The sequence below is a fragment of the Heterocephalus glaber genome, unplaced genomic scaffold, assembly GCF_053883595.1.
Source record: "Heterocephalus glaber isolate CG9 unplaced genomic scaffold, H.glaber_assembly_v1.0 deba00000676, whole genome shotgun sequence".
Classification (NCBI taxonomy): domain Eukaryota; kingdom Metazoa; phylum Chordata; class Mammalia; order Rodentia; family Bathyergidae; genus Heterocephalus; species Heterocephalus glaber.
In genome coordinates, this window is record NW_028258156.1 from 23,259,780 (window position 1) to 23,278,250 (window position 18,471).

General features: G+C 47.4%; 1 protein-coding gene across 11 annotated transcripts in view; it reads left to right on the forward strand.

Moving 5' to 3' along the window:
• Atxn7l1 (ataxin 7 like 1) overlaps nucleotides 1-18,471 on the forward strand; it is a 225,892-nt gene that overhangs the window by 77,698 nt on the left and 129,723 nt on the right. For 10 of the 11 annotated variants that reach the window (XR_002392992.2, XM_013070330.3, XM_021253928.2 and 7 more), the window contains one exon: nucleotides 1,961-2,065. The exons of the other annotated variant lie outside the window; for it this stretch is intronic. Coding sequence is in view for 9 of the 10 variants with exons in the window: in XM_013070330.3 (XP_012925784.1) it covers nucleotides 1,961-2,065 (105 nt within the window). In the remaining variant the exon portion in view is untranslated. The remainder of the gene's footprint in view (nucleotides 1-1,960; nucleotides 2,066-18,471) is intronic. 11 annotated transcript variants of the gene reach the window in all.

Genomic DNA, 18,471 nt, shown 5'->3' on the forward strand with positions numbered 1-18,471 from the left:
GAGTCCCCTGCCAGGCCACCAGGCCCAGCCCCTTAGTCCTTGCCTCCTCCAGGGTGAGGGGAGGGTCTCTGATCCTCTATATGTGCTAAAATGTGCCAGTTTTGTTTCCCTCAAAGCAGCAGGGCCCTCCTGAGGAAGGAACTCAGAGCCATGGGGCTTCCATTAGGATATTTGTTGGGTGGTTAACAAGCCTTCCTCTCATCTTAAGGAACTCGCCTCTTCCTTCTGGCCTAGGATCCCAGTTGAGAGAACCATCATGTGTTTGGGGTTTTCATCAAACATCCAGGTTGAATCTGTCAAATGAGGACTCAAGAGGAGGGTTGAACTTCCTCTCTCAACCTGAGAAAGTTCAGAAGGTTGTGCCAGAAGCACCTTCGCATGTACAGTGTTAAATAGCTCTTCCACCAACCCTATGAGGTCTTGGCTGCCCTGTTTTCTGAGCCCAGGTGATTTGCTTGGGCCAAGCTTCTGAGAAGAGATGGGAGGAGCTACCCAGGGGCTGCTGCTGCAGAGGAGCATCAGGAGATATGAGAGTTTCCTCAGAACCAACCTTTTTTGTGGGCAATGGTTTTATTGAGGTTAATTCAGTTCCCCCATTTAAAGTGTGGTTTTTAGTCCCTCGGGGCCCCACAGCCCAAGGCAGGTGTGAAACTGCTCTTTGTCAGCATGGATTTGCCTATTCTGGACACTTCACCTGAAGGGAGACATACAGTATATGGCCCTTTGTGTCTGGCTTCTTCCACTCAGCATAATGTATTCAGGGTTCATCCTTGTTGTAGCACATGTCAGTACTTTGTTCCCTTTTATAGATAAGAAACAGTATTCTCTGTTTTATGGCTATGACACATTTTGTGTCTCCATTATTGGTGGCTGGGCATCTGGAAAGTTTCCACTTACTAGTTACTAGGAATGATGCTTCACAGGTTTCATATCAGACATACGCATTTGTGTCTCTTAGGTGTATGCCCCATAGCTGGTCTCTTGACAGTATCTATCTGCTCACACACGTCACTTCTTTGCTTTAAAATCCTCAGCAGCTTCCCATTGTTCTGAAGATCAGGTTCAAAATCCTCACTTGGGTCTATACAGCTACAGCTTCTAGACCGTCCCTCCCCAGCTTTACCCTGCCACCCCTACTGTGCTTCCCTTGTTCTGTCCCACCCGAGAGACCAGGGGCTCCTCCAGGACATACAGGCCCCTTCCTTGGCTTCAGCTTTGAAATTTCCTCACCCTCCTCATCCTGAGGTCTCAGCTGGCCCATCCCCTCCTCGTTCTCTGACACTCACACGAGGCTGGCCCCGGCCCATCCCCGCCTCAGCACCCAGCAGTGATGACAAGTGTCATTGTGTGTTTCGTGTTTCCACTTCCATTGCCTTAGGCTCCAGGAGAGCAGAGACCTTGTTCTGGCTCCCTCCAGTTTTCCCAGGTGCGCAGCACAGGGCCTGGCATTCTTGGGCACTCGGTGCTTATTTACCAGGTGAATAATGGATAATGAGGACAGCAAACAAGCCACTCATCCAGAGGATTCCTGTGGCCTTGGTGTCTCCCTTGGTGACAAGCACCCTCAGGCTACTGTGAGGCCAGGCTGGCTCCTCTTTCAGCCCCAGCCCTGTTCTCTCACTCAGCTGAGGGGCCACTGGTAATAGGCATAGGTTTGTGGGAGCCCCTGCCCAGCTCCATCTCCAGGCAGGGCTATTCCCATAGCATGTAATTAGGGGCAGCCCCAACACCACTGACCCAATAAGCCACCACACAGTCCATTTCTGGGGCGAAATGAGGACGATTTCTTTGAGACAATTGCTTCTTTGAAAGTTGAGGAAACTGCATTCCCTTTAGCAAAGATGATTGCCTTTCTGCGTGTCTTGTTTGAAAACTGTCCTTGAAGAAATTCCGAGAGGAAATTGTACACCTTCTGAGACTTAATTGCTTTTTCAAAAACACTGTTTTCATTTCCCCACAGATATGCACTTATTTGGCCATTACCCAGCACATGACGACTTCTATCTCGTAGTGTGCAGTGCCTGTAATCAGGTCGTCAAGCCACAGGTTTTCCAGTCACACTGCGGTAAGTGGACCCCTACATTTGGCAGATGCATTGGCAGTGGCCATTCTGGAGACAGTCACCTGCCCCAGGGGGCCCCAGCAGGGTCACCCTGGGTCTGCCTTAGCCCAAGGCTTGGGCAGACTCTTCCTGGGGCTGCTGCCTCTGCTCGCAGGGTGCCTGTTTTAGGAGCTATAGTCCTGCTGAAATGCTGGTCTGGTCACAAGTGAGACAGAGCCTGAGACTTGTCTTGATAGATGGGATCAAACTGAAAGCATCTGCCAACCTGGTGGTGGCCTCTTCAGGTTGCCAAGGGGAGGAGAGGAATTACTCTTCCAGCCTGAATTTTCTCCCCCTGAAATAGGGCCCAGATTTATCCCAAGGGGCTCTGGAACTAAAGGAGGCCCAGCATGTGGGTCACTAGATGCTGTCCCCAGGAAACAGCATGCAGGCCAAACCGCAGGTTCCACTTGTCTTTTTCCAAGAGTCCCCCGTGTTTAAAACAAAACAACAATTAAAAATCCAGGTGTGTTTGGGAATTCACCTTTCCTCTGTAGCTGAGCATCCTCATTGTGATAAATTCCTACAGTCGGTCAGCAGCAATCCCTGGACTCATCCAGCGCAGATGCGGTGGACATAACAACAGATAAGTCCACGTGGCTACTCCCCTCGGGGGACGAGTCAACAGCACCCTGACCCTAGACAGGAAATCACTTAATTGCCTTGGGTGGAAGTTCCCTTATCTTTAACAGGGAGTTGGGCCAGACTGTTTCCGATGCTGTCATATACTGGAAATCCAGAACAGTATTTCCCAATCATCTCCTTTCAGCTCCTTTCGATGAGTAAAATCTGAATGTTCTGCTTCACTGTTAAAGTTCCACAGCACATTCAATATTGTACCTAAAAAAAATCAAAGCAATTAAAATGTTGAATGTGCTTTTGTGAATTACATTTCTTCTTTCTCATACTGTATTTCTAACTTTCCCACACACCTGTATTTTTTATGGTATAATAAATAGGCATAAAACAAAAGAAGTAAATGTGTTTGGGACTATAGAATAGTTCATATATATACTAATTGCCTTTGTGACTATGTGTATATTTTTATATGATATGTACATACCTCTGTGTACAAAAAAATCTGTGTCTGTGTAAATACTGTGGGTCTGTTTGGGCTTGTGATGTATAGAAAGAAAATCTGGGCTCTTTTGTGAGTTAGTCTGAGACTTTCTGGCTGGTTGGACAGAAAAGGACCTAAAAGTGCTGGTGAGAGCCAGGGTCCAGCTCTGTGTCCTTGGGCTGCTTGGTTAATGTCTCTGGGTTTCGATCCCCTCGTCCCCTCCTGGAGGAGGTGACTTCCGTGGGCACATCTGGCTCTAACATTTTCACTTCTGGCAGCTGGAGTGTGGAAGGGGTAGTCCGTGACCTGGGCGTGAGCTGACCTTCTTACTCACCACTCAGAAGCAAATGGACTCTCTTCTGCCTGGGAGAGAGAAAAGGTCAGACTTCTCCACAGGGAAACTGTCAGAGGCCTCGGAGGTGACAGCTGAGGTGACAGCTGGGGAATCCAAAGCAGAACAGTGTCAAGAAAGTGCCACCCCACCAGGCCCCCATTTGGGGAAGGGCCGGGGGAGCCCCAGACCCACCTGCTGGGTGTGTTCTGCAACACAGACCAGTGCTGGGTCACAGGTGCCGTCTTCCTCCCCCAGTCTCGGTCTGCCATAGGTCCTGGGAACAGCAGAGAACAAAACAAGTGAAAGTCCTAGCCCACATGTGGCTCGTGTTCCATTGTAAGCCATGCAGACCTTCCCTGGAACCTGGTTCGGTGGCAGAGTTTTGATGAAGGGACGCTGAAAGTGACCCAAGACCCAACTGCCCTGTGGAGCGTGCCCTGCAGAGGAGCTGCTGGGCTGCAGGCATGGCTGATCCCAGTGCTTCCTTCAGGCCCAGTGCTTTTGGTGCAAGAGCCAAGCCTCAGCATAGCAGAGACCCAGTGGCTTTGCAGCCATCTGCTCTGAGCAGTGGAAGCAAATTAGTTTGGGACTTTGGGGTTACTGACCTCATCACTGGAAGCCGCTCTGCACTGGACTTCTTGCTGAGCCGGCGATAAGCAGCAATGGAGCCGTAGCCATGGCTCAGCCGGTGGAGGTCGAAGCCCCTCTCATCTTGCAGGTGTTCGTTCTGGTAATAAGAAAGCCATGCTCAGCAGGGCTGGGAGGAAGTACAAGGCAGAGCTCTGACCAGGGCAGCTCTTCCAGGGGGTGTTTGGCGGTTACACTCAGAATTCTCCTGTAGTTTCATGAGTGTCTTAGTTCTGGCTGCTGTACCAGAATACCACAGGCTGGGATGCTGAGGAGAATGTATCTCTCACAGTTCTGGAGGCTATAATTCTGAGAGTAGGGTGCCAGTATGGTGGGTCCTGTTGGGCTCCCTTCCTGGTCACAGACGGCCAGCTTCCTTCTGTGTCCCCCTGGGGTAGAAAGAGGGCAAGACAGCATTCTGGGGCCTCTTCTAAGGGCAGCAGTCCCACCCATGAGGGCGCTACTCTCGTGATGCAGATACTTCCCCAAACCCTTCTCTGTCACGCTGGGAGTTGGGGTTTCAGCCAGTGAATCTGGGGGAGGCACAGGATTCAGTCCACAGCATTTGGTTTTTGCTGTTTTTACCTTGACCGATGAGCCTTGGTAGTCCCAATAAGTCAATGAGAATGCCACTATCTTAAGTGCCAGGCTGTGTCGGGTGCCTTCCATACCCTGAGCATGCCATCCTCTGACACCCCTATCAAGTGGGTACCAATATTATGTCCATTTTGGAATTGAAGAAGCTGAGGCTTGGGAAGCTCAGTCCCTTGCTCCAAGGTCCCAAAGCCAGCACGTGTAGAGCTGATTTTGAGCACAGGCAGCTTCGCAACAGAGAGAGCTTAGCCACTGTCCCCCACTGCCTCTCTGCAGGGAACCCCTGTCTGTAAATACAAGGGGTGATCAAAATAAATGGTAAATGCTTAAATTTTTAATAACTTATTACAGTGAAAGACATGTTGCCAAGAACAACTGGCTAAGTGTGCTCAAAGCGAGGGGATGGTATTTTGAGGGGAATTAATGGCAATGTGGCTTTTATTGTAATAAGTTTAATGTAGACATTCACTGTATTTTTGATCCTCATCATTGATCAAACATTTATGGCAGTTGCTGTCAAATAAAAAGATTATACTGTTTCAGGCCAGGGATGTGGCTCAGTAGTGCTGCCGCCTCCCTCACAAGCTCAAGGTCCTGAGTTTGATCCCCAGTACCAAAAAAAAAAAGATTACAGTGTGTCCTCATCCACCTTATTCACCACTTCTGGCACCATGCAACTTCTGGCTCTTCCCCAATGTCAAATGACCGTGACAGACAAATGTTTTGAATTGATTCAAGAATTGAGGCAGCCAGGACAGGGCAACTAAAGACACTCGCGAAAGAGGACTTCCAGAGTGGCTTCCGAAAGTGGTGAGGCCAATGGGATAAGTGTGCTCAAAGCAAGGGGGAGAATTTTGAGGGGAATTAGTGGCTATGAATCTTTTGCTGTAATAAATTTTTTCAAAATTTAAACATTAATTGTATTTTTTGACCACACCTTCATATGTATGAAAAGTGCAGCTGTTGAGGGTAAAATTGGAGCAGGGGCTCAATCCCCACCCACTTGGGCTTCCTCTGACCCTCCCAGCCCAGTCCACCACAGGGCACCCCACAGAACATCACTTGACATTTGTTGATGGGGTGGAAATCACACGGGTTTAGAGTCAAGCAAAGTGGTTGCAGAGCTTTCTGCTATGTGACCCTGGGCACGAGGGTCTTTCTCAGCCTCAGTTTCTCATGCATAAAATGGGCACCGCTGCCTGGCACGGGCTTGGGACAGTATGCTGGGGTGAGGCCTGGCATTCCTTCCCTTCTTACCTTCTCCCCGTGGCATCTTTCTCTACTGCCTCCAGCCAGATGAGAGTCTGCCTTGTGAATATTCATAGACATCTACTCTCCCGTGCCCCCTCCACCTTCTGCCATGCAGTCGTCTGCAGACTGTCTTCGCTTTCAGTGCCAAATATTCCTGTGTTCCTGGCACCCGAAAATGAGCTCATCATGGGTGTGTGTGGCAACATTTGAGATTAGGTGTGCAGATTGTTTAAGCTAAATTGTGTGTGTGTGAGTGTGTGTCTGTGTTCGGGCAGTCAGCTGTAGGGACACTTTGGAAACTGGTAGTTAGAGGAAAACTGTTCTCACTCAGGACTTCTGACGCCAAATATGTGGGCTTTCCACACCAGGCAGTCTCTGTGGACAGCAAGGGGGTGCCCTACCATTTAATTCAGGCTGACACTAAACCCGGAGTTAGCTCAGACCTCACAGGATAAAAGCTCAATCTCGCAACATGCCCCCACTCCAAATGAGTGCCCAGGTGCCACACTTCTGGCTGACTTGGCTACAATTTGGGATTCCCACAAACCCACAAAACCTCCTCAGTTCATTATTTGCTGTAATGACTCACAACTCAGAGAAACAATTACTGTGTTTTGTTTTATTTTTTGTTGTTGTTGTTTGTTTGTTTGTTTGAGACAGGGTATCACTATGTAGCCCAGGCTGGCCTTGAACTCCTGGCAATTCTCCTGCTTCAGCCTCCCAAGTGCTGGGATCAGAGGTGTGCATCACCACACCCAGCATGTTATATTATAATTACTGATAATAATCATGTTAGAAAAGATGTGATAAAGGATAGAGATGAAAGGCAGACATACAGGTTGAGGTCCAAGAGAGTCCCAGCAACAGGAGCTTCTGTCCTCATAGAGTCAAGGCACTGCCCCTGTGCCCCCAACACATGGATGCAGTGGGTACATTCACCAGCTGGGGTCTCCTCGAGTTGTCGTTAAGGGAGTTTTTATAGATTCCATGACACAGGCAGGATTGGTGAAAGCACTGGCCATTGGTAATGAGCTCTCTCCAGCCCTGGGCAGCTGGGACTGAAAGTTCCACTGGTCTGTTCAGTCAGGATGTTCCTGGAGACCTGCCCCCATCCGACGCTGCCTGGGGACCCGGCCACTGGCCCCCTCCTTCTCCCCCAGAAAGACACTCACTCCAGAGGCCCCAAGGGTCTTGGAACCCTGGTCAGGGAACTGGGGACAAAGACCAAATAGAGCAGGGATCTTCTCCCCACTATGCTAGGAATGGGGATGAAGAGCAAGTGTATTTCTCCTTCTATCACAGTGTCACAGGAGCAGTGTGAAAAATGGGATGCAATCAGGGAAAAATGATGAATTTTGGAGTCCAACAGACCCAGGTTATGATCCTGACTGACGTTACTAGCTGTGTGACCTTGGGCTAATTTCACGACCTTTCTGAGCCTCGTTCCTGCCTTGCAGAGGGACTGTGAGGACAGACACAGAGTATGTGTAGTTTTCTGGCACATAGTAAGGAAGTAGTGGGCAGCTGTTATTGTCAATAAAATGTGGTGATTTTTTATTAAGTTGAAAGTTTCTTATGAAAAATGGGGAAACCAATTTAGCCAAGTGCTTCCTGTCTTCGTTCCTTGCCCCATCTCGGGGGATGCACTCCAAGGTCAGCCTACGGGCTTTCGCTGCTGATTCATCTTTAGCTTCCCACCCTCTGGGGGCCGAGATTCCTCAGCCTGCCTGTGAATACCTCGGAGGCAGCTGTACAGATTCAGCTTTGCGCTCTCCCTAGGCCCCAGCGCGGGCTCCTGTGGAGGCCACGGAGCCCCAGCCCATGCCAGGCCCCCAGCCCCTGAGCCTCTGCCACTGTGCCTTACAGGGTCCCGTGACGCCCCTGCCACGCTGGCCGCAGCCTGTCTGCTCCTGGTCCTGTGCCCACACCGGTGTCCCGAGCATGGACAGCAGCACAGCCACTGCTCAAAGCCCCCGCCTGGTGGGGGTGGGGCTCGGGGGGCCACGTTCTATTCCCCCTCCCCATGCCGCTCCCTCAGGTCTGGTCCCCACATCTGCCAAGGGTCTTTCAGGTGCTTGCGGATGTCCACCCAGGAGATCTAAGATCTGCAGAGAGCCACCATTTCTAAAGCTCCATAGGTGGATTGATACAGTCGGGGTAGTTGTTGAAAGAAGGGAACATAAACAAAAAGTGTCACCTTAGGAGTCCTGATCCCGTGTAGTTGGCATCTTTTCCCATCCGGTTGGTCATCCCAAGGGCTGGCTTGGTACAGTGGCCAGAAGGGAGAGCCTACTGGCTGAGCGGAGCCCCCTTAGGATCTGCCTAGACTCAACTTGCAGCTCTATCCCTTATTAGCTGTGTGACCTTGAGCAGGTTACTTTGCCTCTCTGTGCTTTCCTTAAAATGGGATGATAGTTAATCGCATTAGATCTTCGTGGTGATTAAAGGAACCTGCTTTCATATGGAAAGCACAGAGGTGTAACATGGTCTCCTTTGAAGCAGACTGCACTGAGTAACTGAACTTCAGACACTCAGAGTGAAACCTTGTCCAAAGGGTTCCCCTTGTGATTCCTGGGGAGTGAGAAGGCCACTTTGTGACTGTGCCTTGTGTGCCAGTCCTAACCAGTTTGAAATATCACAATGAAATGTAAAGTATATCCAAGTTGCAGTTTTAAGATTGGATTGAGCATTTATGAAGTTGTATGATTGGCCTAAGAAAGGAATGTGATTCTCTTTTTCTGTCCTTGTCTTCTGATATGGTCACATAGCCAACAACTCTAGAGCCAGGGGACTCCACAGGGCCCCTGACTGACATTTTGGGCCTCCTAATACAGTACTTTGTCCTGGGCCCGTCCCACGCATTGTCCTAGGATGCTGAACGGCTTCCCTGTCTGCTCGGTACAACATACAAATAGTAGCCCTGGCCCTGGCCCTACTCTTTTTTTTCCCTTCTTTTCTTTTTGCTTTTTTCTTTCAGCACTGAGAATTGAACCCAGGGCCTCTCACATGCTAGGCCAGCACTGTACCCCTGAGCCACATCCCCAGCTCCCTTGTCCCCAGTCTTGACAACTAAAACACCCCCATGCTTGCCAACACCTCCCAGGGGACAAGATGGCCCTCCCCTGAGATCCGCTGCCATAAGACATAGCATGCCCCATTTGTCATGTTCTATTCCGTACTAACTAAATGTCTTCGCAGAGTGAAAGGCATGTGTACAGTGCGCACTACGCCCACAAACAGCTCCTGTGCAGTCACAGCCACTCGTAGGAAACCGACTATCTCCAGACCCACAAGAGCTGTTCTTCAGGATCATTTCCCCATCACAGGCATAGGCAAAGTGTAAAATAAGCCGTCATACAGAGGCACATGAAGTCACAGCCCTCTCCACCTCAAAATTAAAAGAAAAAAAAGAAGGCTAAAGAAATGACACATCCTACAGCGTTTTTCAGTCACACTGGGCAGTTGTCCTCTAAGGGGAAAACCACAAGCCCTACACCCCACCAATCAGACAGGAATAATCCTTGGGTGTCACTGCAGTTTTTTAAACAATGATTTAGAACCAAAGAACCTGAATGTCATTTAGTAGACAAGAGAGGATTCAATTCCCCCCCCCAATTCAGAAAGGATTATTTTTTATTCCCTTTTCTGATTATATTTTTGAATGCCCTTCAAATAGCTATGTTGATAGCTGCTGCAGTTCTCATGTTGATAGTGATGCAGTCGAATTTAATGAACTGTGAGCTACAGCACAGAAGCTGAGCGGCGAAATAAATGAGTGACAGCAACTCGCTGCTGGAGCGGGGCATGAGGTGTCCAGGCGGGCACCTCACCGCCTCCATGTGCACTCAGATGCCCGTACCGGTGGGGACCCACAGACAGCAGCCCCGCTCAGCAGCCCCACTCGCTGGAGCCTAATTAACGAGGTTCCCAGGTTTCCACACTCATCCTTTATATTCTATCTCCAGGTGACCTCTGGTTGAGGAAATGACAAATCATTTGCGCTTCTGAGCCCTGGAGAAAGTTGGTCCCTGCTGATGTCAGTGCCCCCTGGGCTTCCTGGGGCACCGGGTCCCATCAGCAGCTAATTAGGCTGCCAGGCTTCCTTTGTGAAGGTGCTGGCTGCCGTAGCTCAGGGTTGGGGAAGGGGGCTTTTTGTCAGTTAAGTTGGATTTCTTTTTGTGGATGCAATTTTTGTTGTTATTATTGTTAGTTATCTTTTGTAAGGCATTTTTTAACACCAAGAAGTATAAAATAATATAGGAAATTCGTCTCCTTGAATATATTTTTTGTCAAGTCTGACATCATTAACCAATAAAGGCTTGGCAAGAGCATGTGTATCTGTGCAAGCTTTGTATTGCTAGGATTTTTTAATCTTTAATTTGATCAATGCATCCAAGATCCAGAATTAGCTCGTGGTATTGATCTATCTTTTGGGTTCATTATGATCAGAAATAGTATCTGCATTGTTTCTTCTTATTTCACTTCTGTATGGTTGCAGTCACATGACTGCATCTTAAGGAAATTTCTGTGACAGATTTTAAGGAAAGAATTAATGGACTGACTAATCAACAAATGATTATACCTTAAATCAAGGCTTGCAACTGAAAGAATCTACAACTAAGTAGGACTGTGGTTTCTTTTGTGGGGAGGGGTTGCAGTGCTGAGCATCAAACCCAGAACCTTGTGCGTGCTAGGCAAACCCTGTACCACTGAGCTACGCGCTAGCCCTGAATGTCTTTCTCCACTTTGAATTTTTATGTCTTGAACTTGCTACTGCTCTCATTAGAACTGGTATTGAATTAAAAACATAGCTGTTTGACCTGGTCCCAGATCTTGGCGTTTATTTATACTCTACTTATGAAAGATAAAAACAATAACATTGATGTATGTATGGAGCACTTAACTATATGCAAAATATTTTCATATATCATTTAGTCTTATCATCCCCCTAAGGAGCTATGATTGTGTTATCTTTTTCTCACATCCAAGAAAGACTTAGAGCGTGGGAGAAATTTGTTCAAGATACCAATAAGTGCAGACTCAGGATTCCAACCTGGATTCCAGAGCACACCCAGCATGGTACTGGAGAATGCTTTGGACCACAGACTCCCTGCAACACCACAGAGAATCACTGATGCAGAAAGGTCATTTTCATGCCCCAGAGCAGGGAGCACCTTTTAGAGATTTCAGTGATAACAAACAGCTGGCTGTGGCATGTGGGCCATAGGTTCGCCACCACTGCCCTGGAGGAAGCTGGAGAACTGGCAGCTGCTTCATTTCTCTTTTGCACTTTTCTTATCTTCTGACCTTACCTGCTTTTTTTGACATGGGAAAAGAACCTGGGCACATTGTTGAGTAAAAGAGGAAGAGAGGAATAGGTTGGCGATTGTGAATGCCTATGGAGCCTTAGCCATAGTATTTGAAGTAAACCTTTAAATACCAGAAAGTAAAAAAGAAGGAAGCTTGTAGAAGAGGTGATTTGGGTACCACAGGCCTCTCACCCATTCTGCTGCAGTTTTTTTGCTTATCTCCAGCAAATAAATAGATCCATGAGACCCAAAATTAGCAGATAATTTTCTCCATGCAAAGTGAAACTCCCTTTTTTGTATATTTCTGTGAACTGAGCAGAAATATTACAATTGAACTTAAAGCAAATATAATGGTTCAGTTCCAATTTAGAAATAGATTAATAGGATCTTACATAACTTTAGGATAACTGAATTCATCTTTAATTGAAAAAAAAATTTTCTACTTACAGTGTCATCAAAGCCTGCTTATTTAAGGCTGAATCTCTTAGATTACCTTCTTCAGAGTCTCATTGTTTTGATTCATTCATTTATTTTAAAAATATTTAGTGGACGGACACCTGTCATATGCCAAGCATTGTTCTAGTGCTGCAGATGCAGTCATGAACAAGATCAGAAGGATCTGGCCTTCTTGACATTTTTGTTCGGATATTTTAAATAACATAAATACACAGGCAAACCATATGAAGAGCTGGCATAAGAGTGTCCTGTGTGCTAGAGAACACAGCAAGAACAGAAGCAGGTAAGGCATGTGTGAGGAATGCTTCCCAGTGGTGGGCAAGGACCAGCATTCAGACCAGAGCCCAGAGTTTGGGTTTTATGCTGGGTGAAGTGGGAAGACCCTGGAGGGTGCTGAGTGAGGAAGGACATCATCTGGTTGTTTTTCTAAGCACATCCTGGCTGCAGTGCAGCCTGGGAAACCTAGTAGGAAACCGTGCAAGTTCAGAGGCAGTGCTGCCAGTCATTTGAAGGTTCTTTTGCTTGATTCAGATAGAAATCATGAATTGGCAAAGTATATCTCTGTTAGTGGCCCTAATGGCACCAGATACAGTTGGTCAACCCTGCCAGGAGCTGGCTTCTGCTACTGCCAGCCACTGCTGTCTGATGCCCGCTTATGCTGGACACCATAGGTCAGCACTGCCAGGTGCTGGTCTCTGTTGCTGATCTTTGTTGGCTGCAGCCTCTGGAGCTCCTCAGGGTTAACAGCCTCTAGTGTTTATTGCTCTTTCTTTTGAGCCAAGCACTGTCCACACTACTCAGAATAGCTCTGAGTACATTTATAGAACCTTCTTAGGCCATACTACCCAAGAAATGAAACATGAGCAGATTTATAGGACCACCGAATGAGTCTTCATTTTAACAGGACCTGTGTTACAGCACAGGAATGTCAATAAGTGGGAGACAGCCCTCCAAGAGTTGTGAGGGGAGTGCTGCTTATGTAGCATCTGCAGGCCTGTGATTGGTTCAAATTCAGGCCTGCTAATTGTTCCAACTACAGGCCTATGATTGGTCCAATGGGTGTGAAAGCCCAATGGCATATCATGGTGTAACCATAGAAATAGAGAGAAAAGGATAAACGAGATCCATTTTGAAAACATAGCTGAGAGGATTTGCTGAGGATTGGATTAGGTTTGGAAAAGGGAGAAGTCAACATTTATTTAGAGTTGGGTTGTAGGGGAGTAGGCATGATTTGGCAGGAAAAGCAGCAGAGGATAACAGTGTGGACATCAAGATAAGATAGTGTTTCATAAACCATGGCCACTGCCAAGAGGGTGGGTGAGAGGAGAAAGGGAAGAAGTCACTAAATTGGCCACTTGGGGCCTATTGGCTTTGACAGTAGCCGTTTGACTGTGACAGGTCTTTTCTAAGTGCCGGTGACTTCATTTATACATCGCCAGCGGACCTCTTTTTAGGCTGGAAGCACCTTAAATCTTTGATCTGCGTTCGTGATGAGCTCAGCTGCCATCCAACCAAACTATAAGCTGGCACCATGCACCCTGTGGTAGCAATCGCTGTCCAGTGGAGTGACCGATACTGACGGCTAGGACTGCACCTTCTGCCACCCTAAGTCGAAGCATGGTGATACTCCCTGACTTCCAGGACACCACAAGGGAAGGGACAAACAGGTGGGCAGATAGGCAGAAGGAAAGACTCCTCTAACCCTAAACCCAAGTGCTCTTGGCATCTTCTGCTTCACCAATATTAGCATAGATGATGGCTATTACAAATGCTTATTTATTTATCTGTCCCCCAACACACACACACACACAGAGGTTCATACCAGACATGCCAGGAACCCTGTCACACTCACCATTAGATTCCCTGAGTTCCAACACAAAATGAGTACTGGATCTAAAACATTGGTGCTCAGTACACTGTTTTCAAAAAAGTGAACCTTGGAAAAAAAGGCAAAAGTGGGCTGGGGATTTAGCTCAGTGGTTCTGCTGCCTGCCTCACAAGTACAAGGTCCTGAGTTTGATCCCCGGCACCAAAAAAAAACAAAAAGGCAAAAGTGAGTGGGGAAGGAGAGATTGGCATGCTGGTTGTGATAAACCAGTAGCCACATGTGAGCTGGTGCATTCATTTGGAAGATGTGGTTACAGAAGAGAGAATGACTGTGTGTTCAGGCAGAGCTGGGAAGGATGAAGCAGGGTAAACATCCTTCCTCTGGGAGCCGTGGAGGTCGCTGCTTTGATCCTGGCCACAGCAGATTTCTGAAGAGTTTGGGCTGTAACAGGATCCCAGCTTCTGACTCATCACTGGCACAGCCTCGATGTACATGCTGCTCTGTTCCATTCCTCAGCGCTGGATCAGCCGAGAGAACCAGGGAACAGTCATTGCTTTATTTAAATCTGAGTAAAGAATGTTGCCAGTGCTGATTCAAAAGGTCATTTTGGAATTCTCCGCTCCTCAGCGAAGAGTGAGCCAGGACTCATTTCCCACATGATGTCCCTGCCTTCTGTGGAAGAGCAAGTCAGCACCCAGAGCAAGGGTGGATGCACATCCTTGGGAAATGGTCGGAGCCCCCTCTGCCATTAGTGTGCACACACCAAGACTCAGAAACAGACATATTTCACATTAGTTGCATCATTCTTACCTGAATTCAGCCACATGCACTGGGCAATAGCAACAACACTAATAATGCACTCTTGTCCTAAAACGTGTGGCCCCAAGACACAAGCCCATTCCTCCTTCTGGTGTCTAAGCTGAGAAACAAGAAGATGTCTGACCCTGGGGACAAAAGCGGCCGTGGAGAGTCTGCCACCCCTAAGCCATGTGCATGTACTTCAGGAGCAGAAGGGCTTCCAGGGGTAGTATTGCTTACCCTTGATCATAACCTTACACCCGATGGCTCACTGAGTGTCACTGCCATGACAGTTTGCCCTTGGGAGGTCACCGAGGGCACCCTCTGTGCCTGCCCATGTGCAGCCTTTCAGGGGGACACGTGGGTCTTCGCAGAAGCTCTGAGTCCCCTCTCTAAATCTTGGTGCTTTTTCCCATGGAGGGACAGCTCCTGCCAAAGCTTTCCCTGGGCCTTCCCCCTGGAAGGGTGCTGGTAGGGGGTGCGGCACCTCCCAACTCCTGGCTTATGGAGTCACAGCTGTGTAGGACCTTTCTGTGGCTCCTTCCCAGGGATGGGGCTTCTGAAAAATGGTGCAGATCGAAGAATGGGGCAGCAGAGCCAGGGCAGAAACAAACAGGTCCCGGGGAATGTGAATGGGGGAATAAATGGCGCAAAAGCTATCAACAATTTCACTGATGAATCCCACTTACGTTGGAATGAATCATAGTTGTTTTGTTTTGTTTTGTTTATTTTGTTTTTCCCAGAGAAAGCAGTCATAGTCTTTGTTTTACAACACTGGAACCACACATTACTAAGGTTGGGTTTTGGTTTTGGTTTTTTTGTGTTAATGTTGCTGTTTTACTGTTTTGTTTGCAGTGCTGGGGATTGGACCCAGGGTCTTCACACTGAGCTATATTCCTGGCTCTTTTTTATTTCTTATTTTGAGACAGAGTCTCAGTAAGCTGCTAAGTTGTTCTGGCTGGGTTCAAACTCACAATCCTCCTGCCTCAGCCACCCAGAGTGCTGGGATTACATGTATGCACCCCTGCCCAGCTTAAGGTTGGGCTTTTGATTAACCCTGTTATTTATTTGTTTATTGGTATCATAGATACTTTGCTCTTCTTCCCCAGAATTATTTCTTCAAATTCTTGAGACTTTTCCAGAGGGGCATCTTTCTAAGATGAGCACAGCTTAGCATGAGTTGTGGCCGTGGTTTTTGCTCCTCTCTGTAAGTGGCTGCCCCCACCCGTGTATGACCTTCGTGACCAAGAGGCATTCGGCAGACCCATGGGGACAGAGGTGGCTGGGCCACCAGCCCTGACTGATGCACTCAGTGACCTGCTTGCCTATGGCTGCAGGCACCCTCCTGGTGGGGACATTGTTCCCAGGTACTTGTGAATCAGGCTTGTAGTGTGTTTGAGGAGGCAGCCGCTCTGTGATAATCCTACCACCTTCCCAGCCTGGCAGCCCTCAGATTCTTACAACTTGTGACATTCGCTAGCCACATGGGTCCCTAGGGCTTGGTGGTGAGGCATCTCCAGCCTTTACAGCCTCTCCATGCAGAAGATGCTCTCCAGGGGTGATCTGGATGCTGTGTGCAGGGGGCTGAAGCCAGCAGAGTCCCCAGAAGAGGAGGAGCCCCAAGAGCTGCCCCACACTGGGCTCTGGAGCCACAAAAGCACACGATATGTGACCTCCACCGTGCCCGGTGCTGGGGCGGAAGGCTCCAGAGCTCTCCATTGGCTTCTTTTCCCTTTCCTGACTCAACCACAGAGTGCAGACCTGTCACTGTTAACTTGATGTTGCCTCCCATCACTTTTTAGGTGGTTTGAGATCTTTTTCCCGGCTGTGTATTGAACCTAAGCCCTGCTGCATACTAGCTATGAACCTCAGGCCTGCTGCGTACTAGGCAGGGGCTGTACCACTGAGTTTTACCCCAGCCCTGGATTTTCCTTTTGATGTTTGATTCCATATGTAGCGGGCACTGGGATTGTGTTGGGCTGGCCGCACAGTCCAGGGGAGACATCACCCATCTCCCTTTTTAGTTCTCCTTGGAGGGATTTCTGGGGGAGTGCTCCCCTCTCCAGAGACACGTGGACCTATACTGTTCTGATATCTCTCCTGTGCAGCCTCCCCTCTCCTTTTGGAGAAATGCTTGTTCCTACATGGGCAGGGTGGCACACGCCTATAATCCCAGCCCTCAGGAGCTGAGGCAGGAGAATCACAAATTCCAGGCCGGCCTGGGCTACATAGCAAGATGCTGTCTCAGAAATCCAAGAGAGAAGGAGAAGGAGTTGTTGAAGTTCTTGATCTTGGCCCTATGAAAGAGCAAACAGAAGATCCCATGCAAAGTATTTTCTGGTTTCCAGGCTGCTGTTAATTATAAGATGCCCCATCAGTGGAATAGCACTTTTGCTTAGGTGCCAGGAGCACTTCAAGGACAGTCTGTTCATCTAACCAGCATTGGCAAACAGAAGGAGATGGGTATAATGTGGCGGAACAGGGCACAGCCTGGGGAGCGTGCCAAGTGCAGCTTCTCGTGCCACGGGATTAGGTCGTAATTAACCCCGCACATCTCTCCTTTTCTTCTGGGAGTCAGGTACTTCACCCTCCCTTTGAGTTAGAGTTTAGTTCAAAGTACAGAATAATGAAGCTATACTGGTCTGAGAGTTTTCTGTTTCTTTCGGTCCTCCAGATGAATGTCATGTAAATTAACCTGGTCCCATAGCAACTAGGCCACTCAGAATAAAATCGCACAGCTGCCAAGTGGCAATGTAAGCGTGTGGTTTTAGATTTCAGGTGGAAAGGATGGTGAAGGGATGGGCTTACTATTGTTTTCATTTTGATTTCTAGTTTAATTTATAGTGGCCAGGGAATGCTAGATATAAATTACCTGTTTTATAACTTATGATCCTTCCTTTGTGTATGGTCAGTTTTCGTAAATGTCTCCTGAGTGATTGGAAAATTTATATCATCTCTCCTTTGTGTACATGGTGCCATATATTTAGTATTTTGTTCAACTCTTATATATCCTCTTCATTTTTTTTTGTCTGCTTGCTCGGTAATTTCTGAGAAGGGAGTGTTAAATCTCCTGTGATGTTTGTAAGATGCCAATTTCCCCAGTAACTCTGACTGTTTTCCTTTGCAATTCCAAGGCCGAGCAGTTGACTGTATAAAAGTCATGTCTTTCTTTTTCTTTTTGGTACCAGGGATCGAACTGGGGACCTTGTGCTTGTGAGGCAGGCACCAGAACCACTGAGCTAAATCCCTGGCCCAAAGTCATGTCTTTCTAACAGTGGTGTCTTCGTGCATATTAATGCTTTGCCTTAGTTACTATTTTTATCTGATTAAATGCTACCCAGTTTTCTTTGGGTCAATATATATTTGCCTCATTTATCTCTTTCCAGTCTTTTATTTTCAACTTTTCTGTGTCATTTTGTTTTAGGTGTCTCTCTTGTAAGCAGTTTATAGCTGGCTTTTTAAAAAGTCCAATCTGATAGTGTCTTTTCATAGGTGAGTTTTATCCATTTACATTTATCGTGATTGGTTGGCATATTTGGATGTACTTCTGTCTTTTCATTTGTATTTCTGTGTACCTTGCTTTTTATTTGCATCTTTGTTCTCCTTTCCTCCCTCCCCTTAGATTAGCAAATTTTTTCTTGCCTTTTTTCTGTTTTTCCTTCTGCTAATAACTTGGTCATAATTATTTTATTTCTAAAATTCTATGTAGTTAGTGATTATTGTGGTGTTTTATCTTGCATACTGAACTGTAAGTTATTTTTTTAATAAAGACTGAAGTTATCTAAGATCTCTATCTTTTCAAATAACACAAAGACCTTTGCATACTTTGCCCACTTCAAGTCAACTGATAATTACAACAAAGAATTGAAATCATAGACCAAAACTCTGTCATTCATTCTCAGCCCACTGATCCAGGGATTATAGGCAACTTGGTTAATTTAGAAGGGATGAATTTTTCGCCCATTGACTCTGAGGTAATTTTGGCCATCTCTCAAGTTCCTCTTAATATGTTCTAAAGTACGATTGTACAAAGAAAAATTCCGAACCCTATGGTCCAGCCAGACATGGTAATGCACACCAGTGATCCCAGCACTCTGGGAGGCTGAGGCAGGA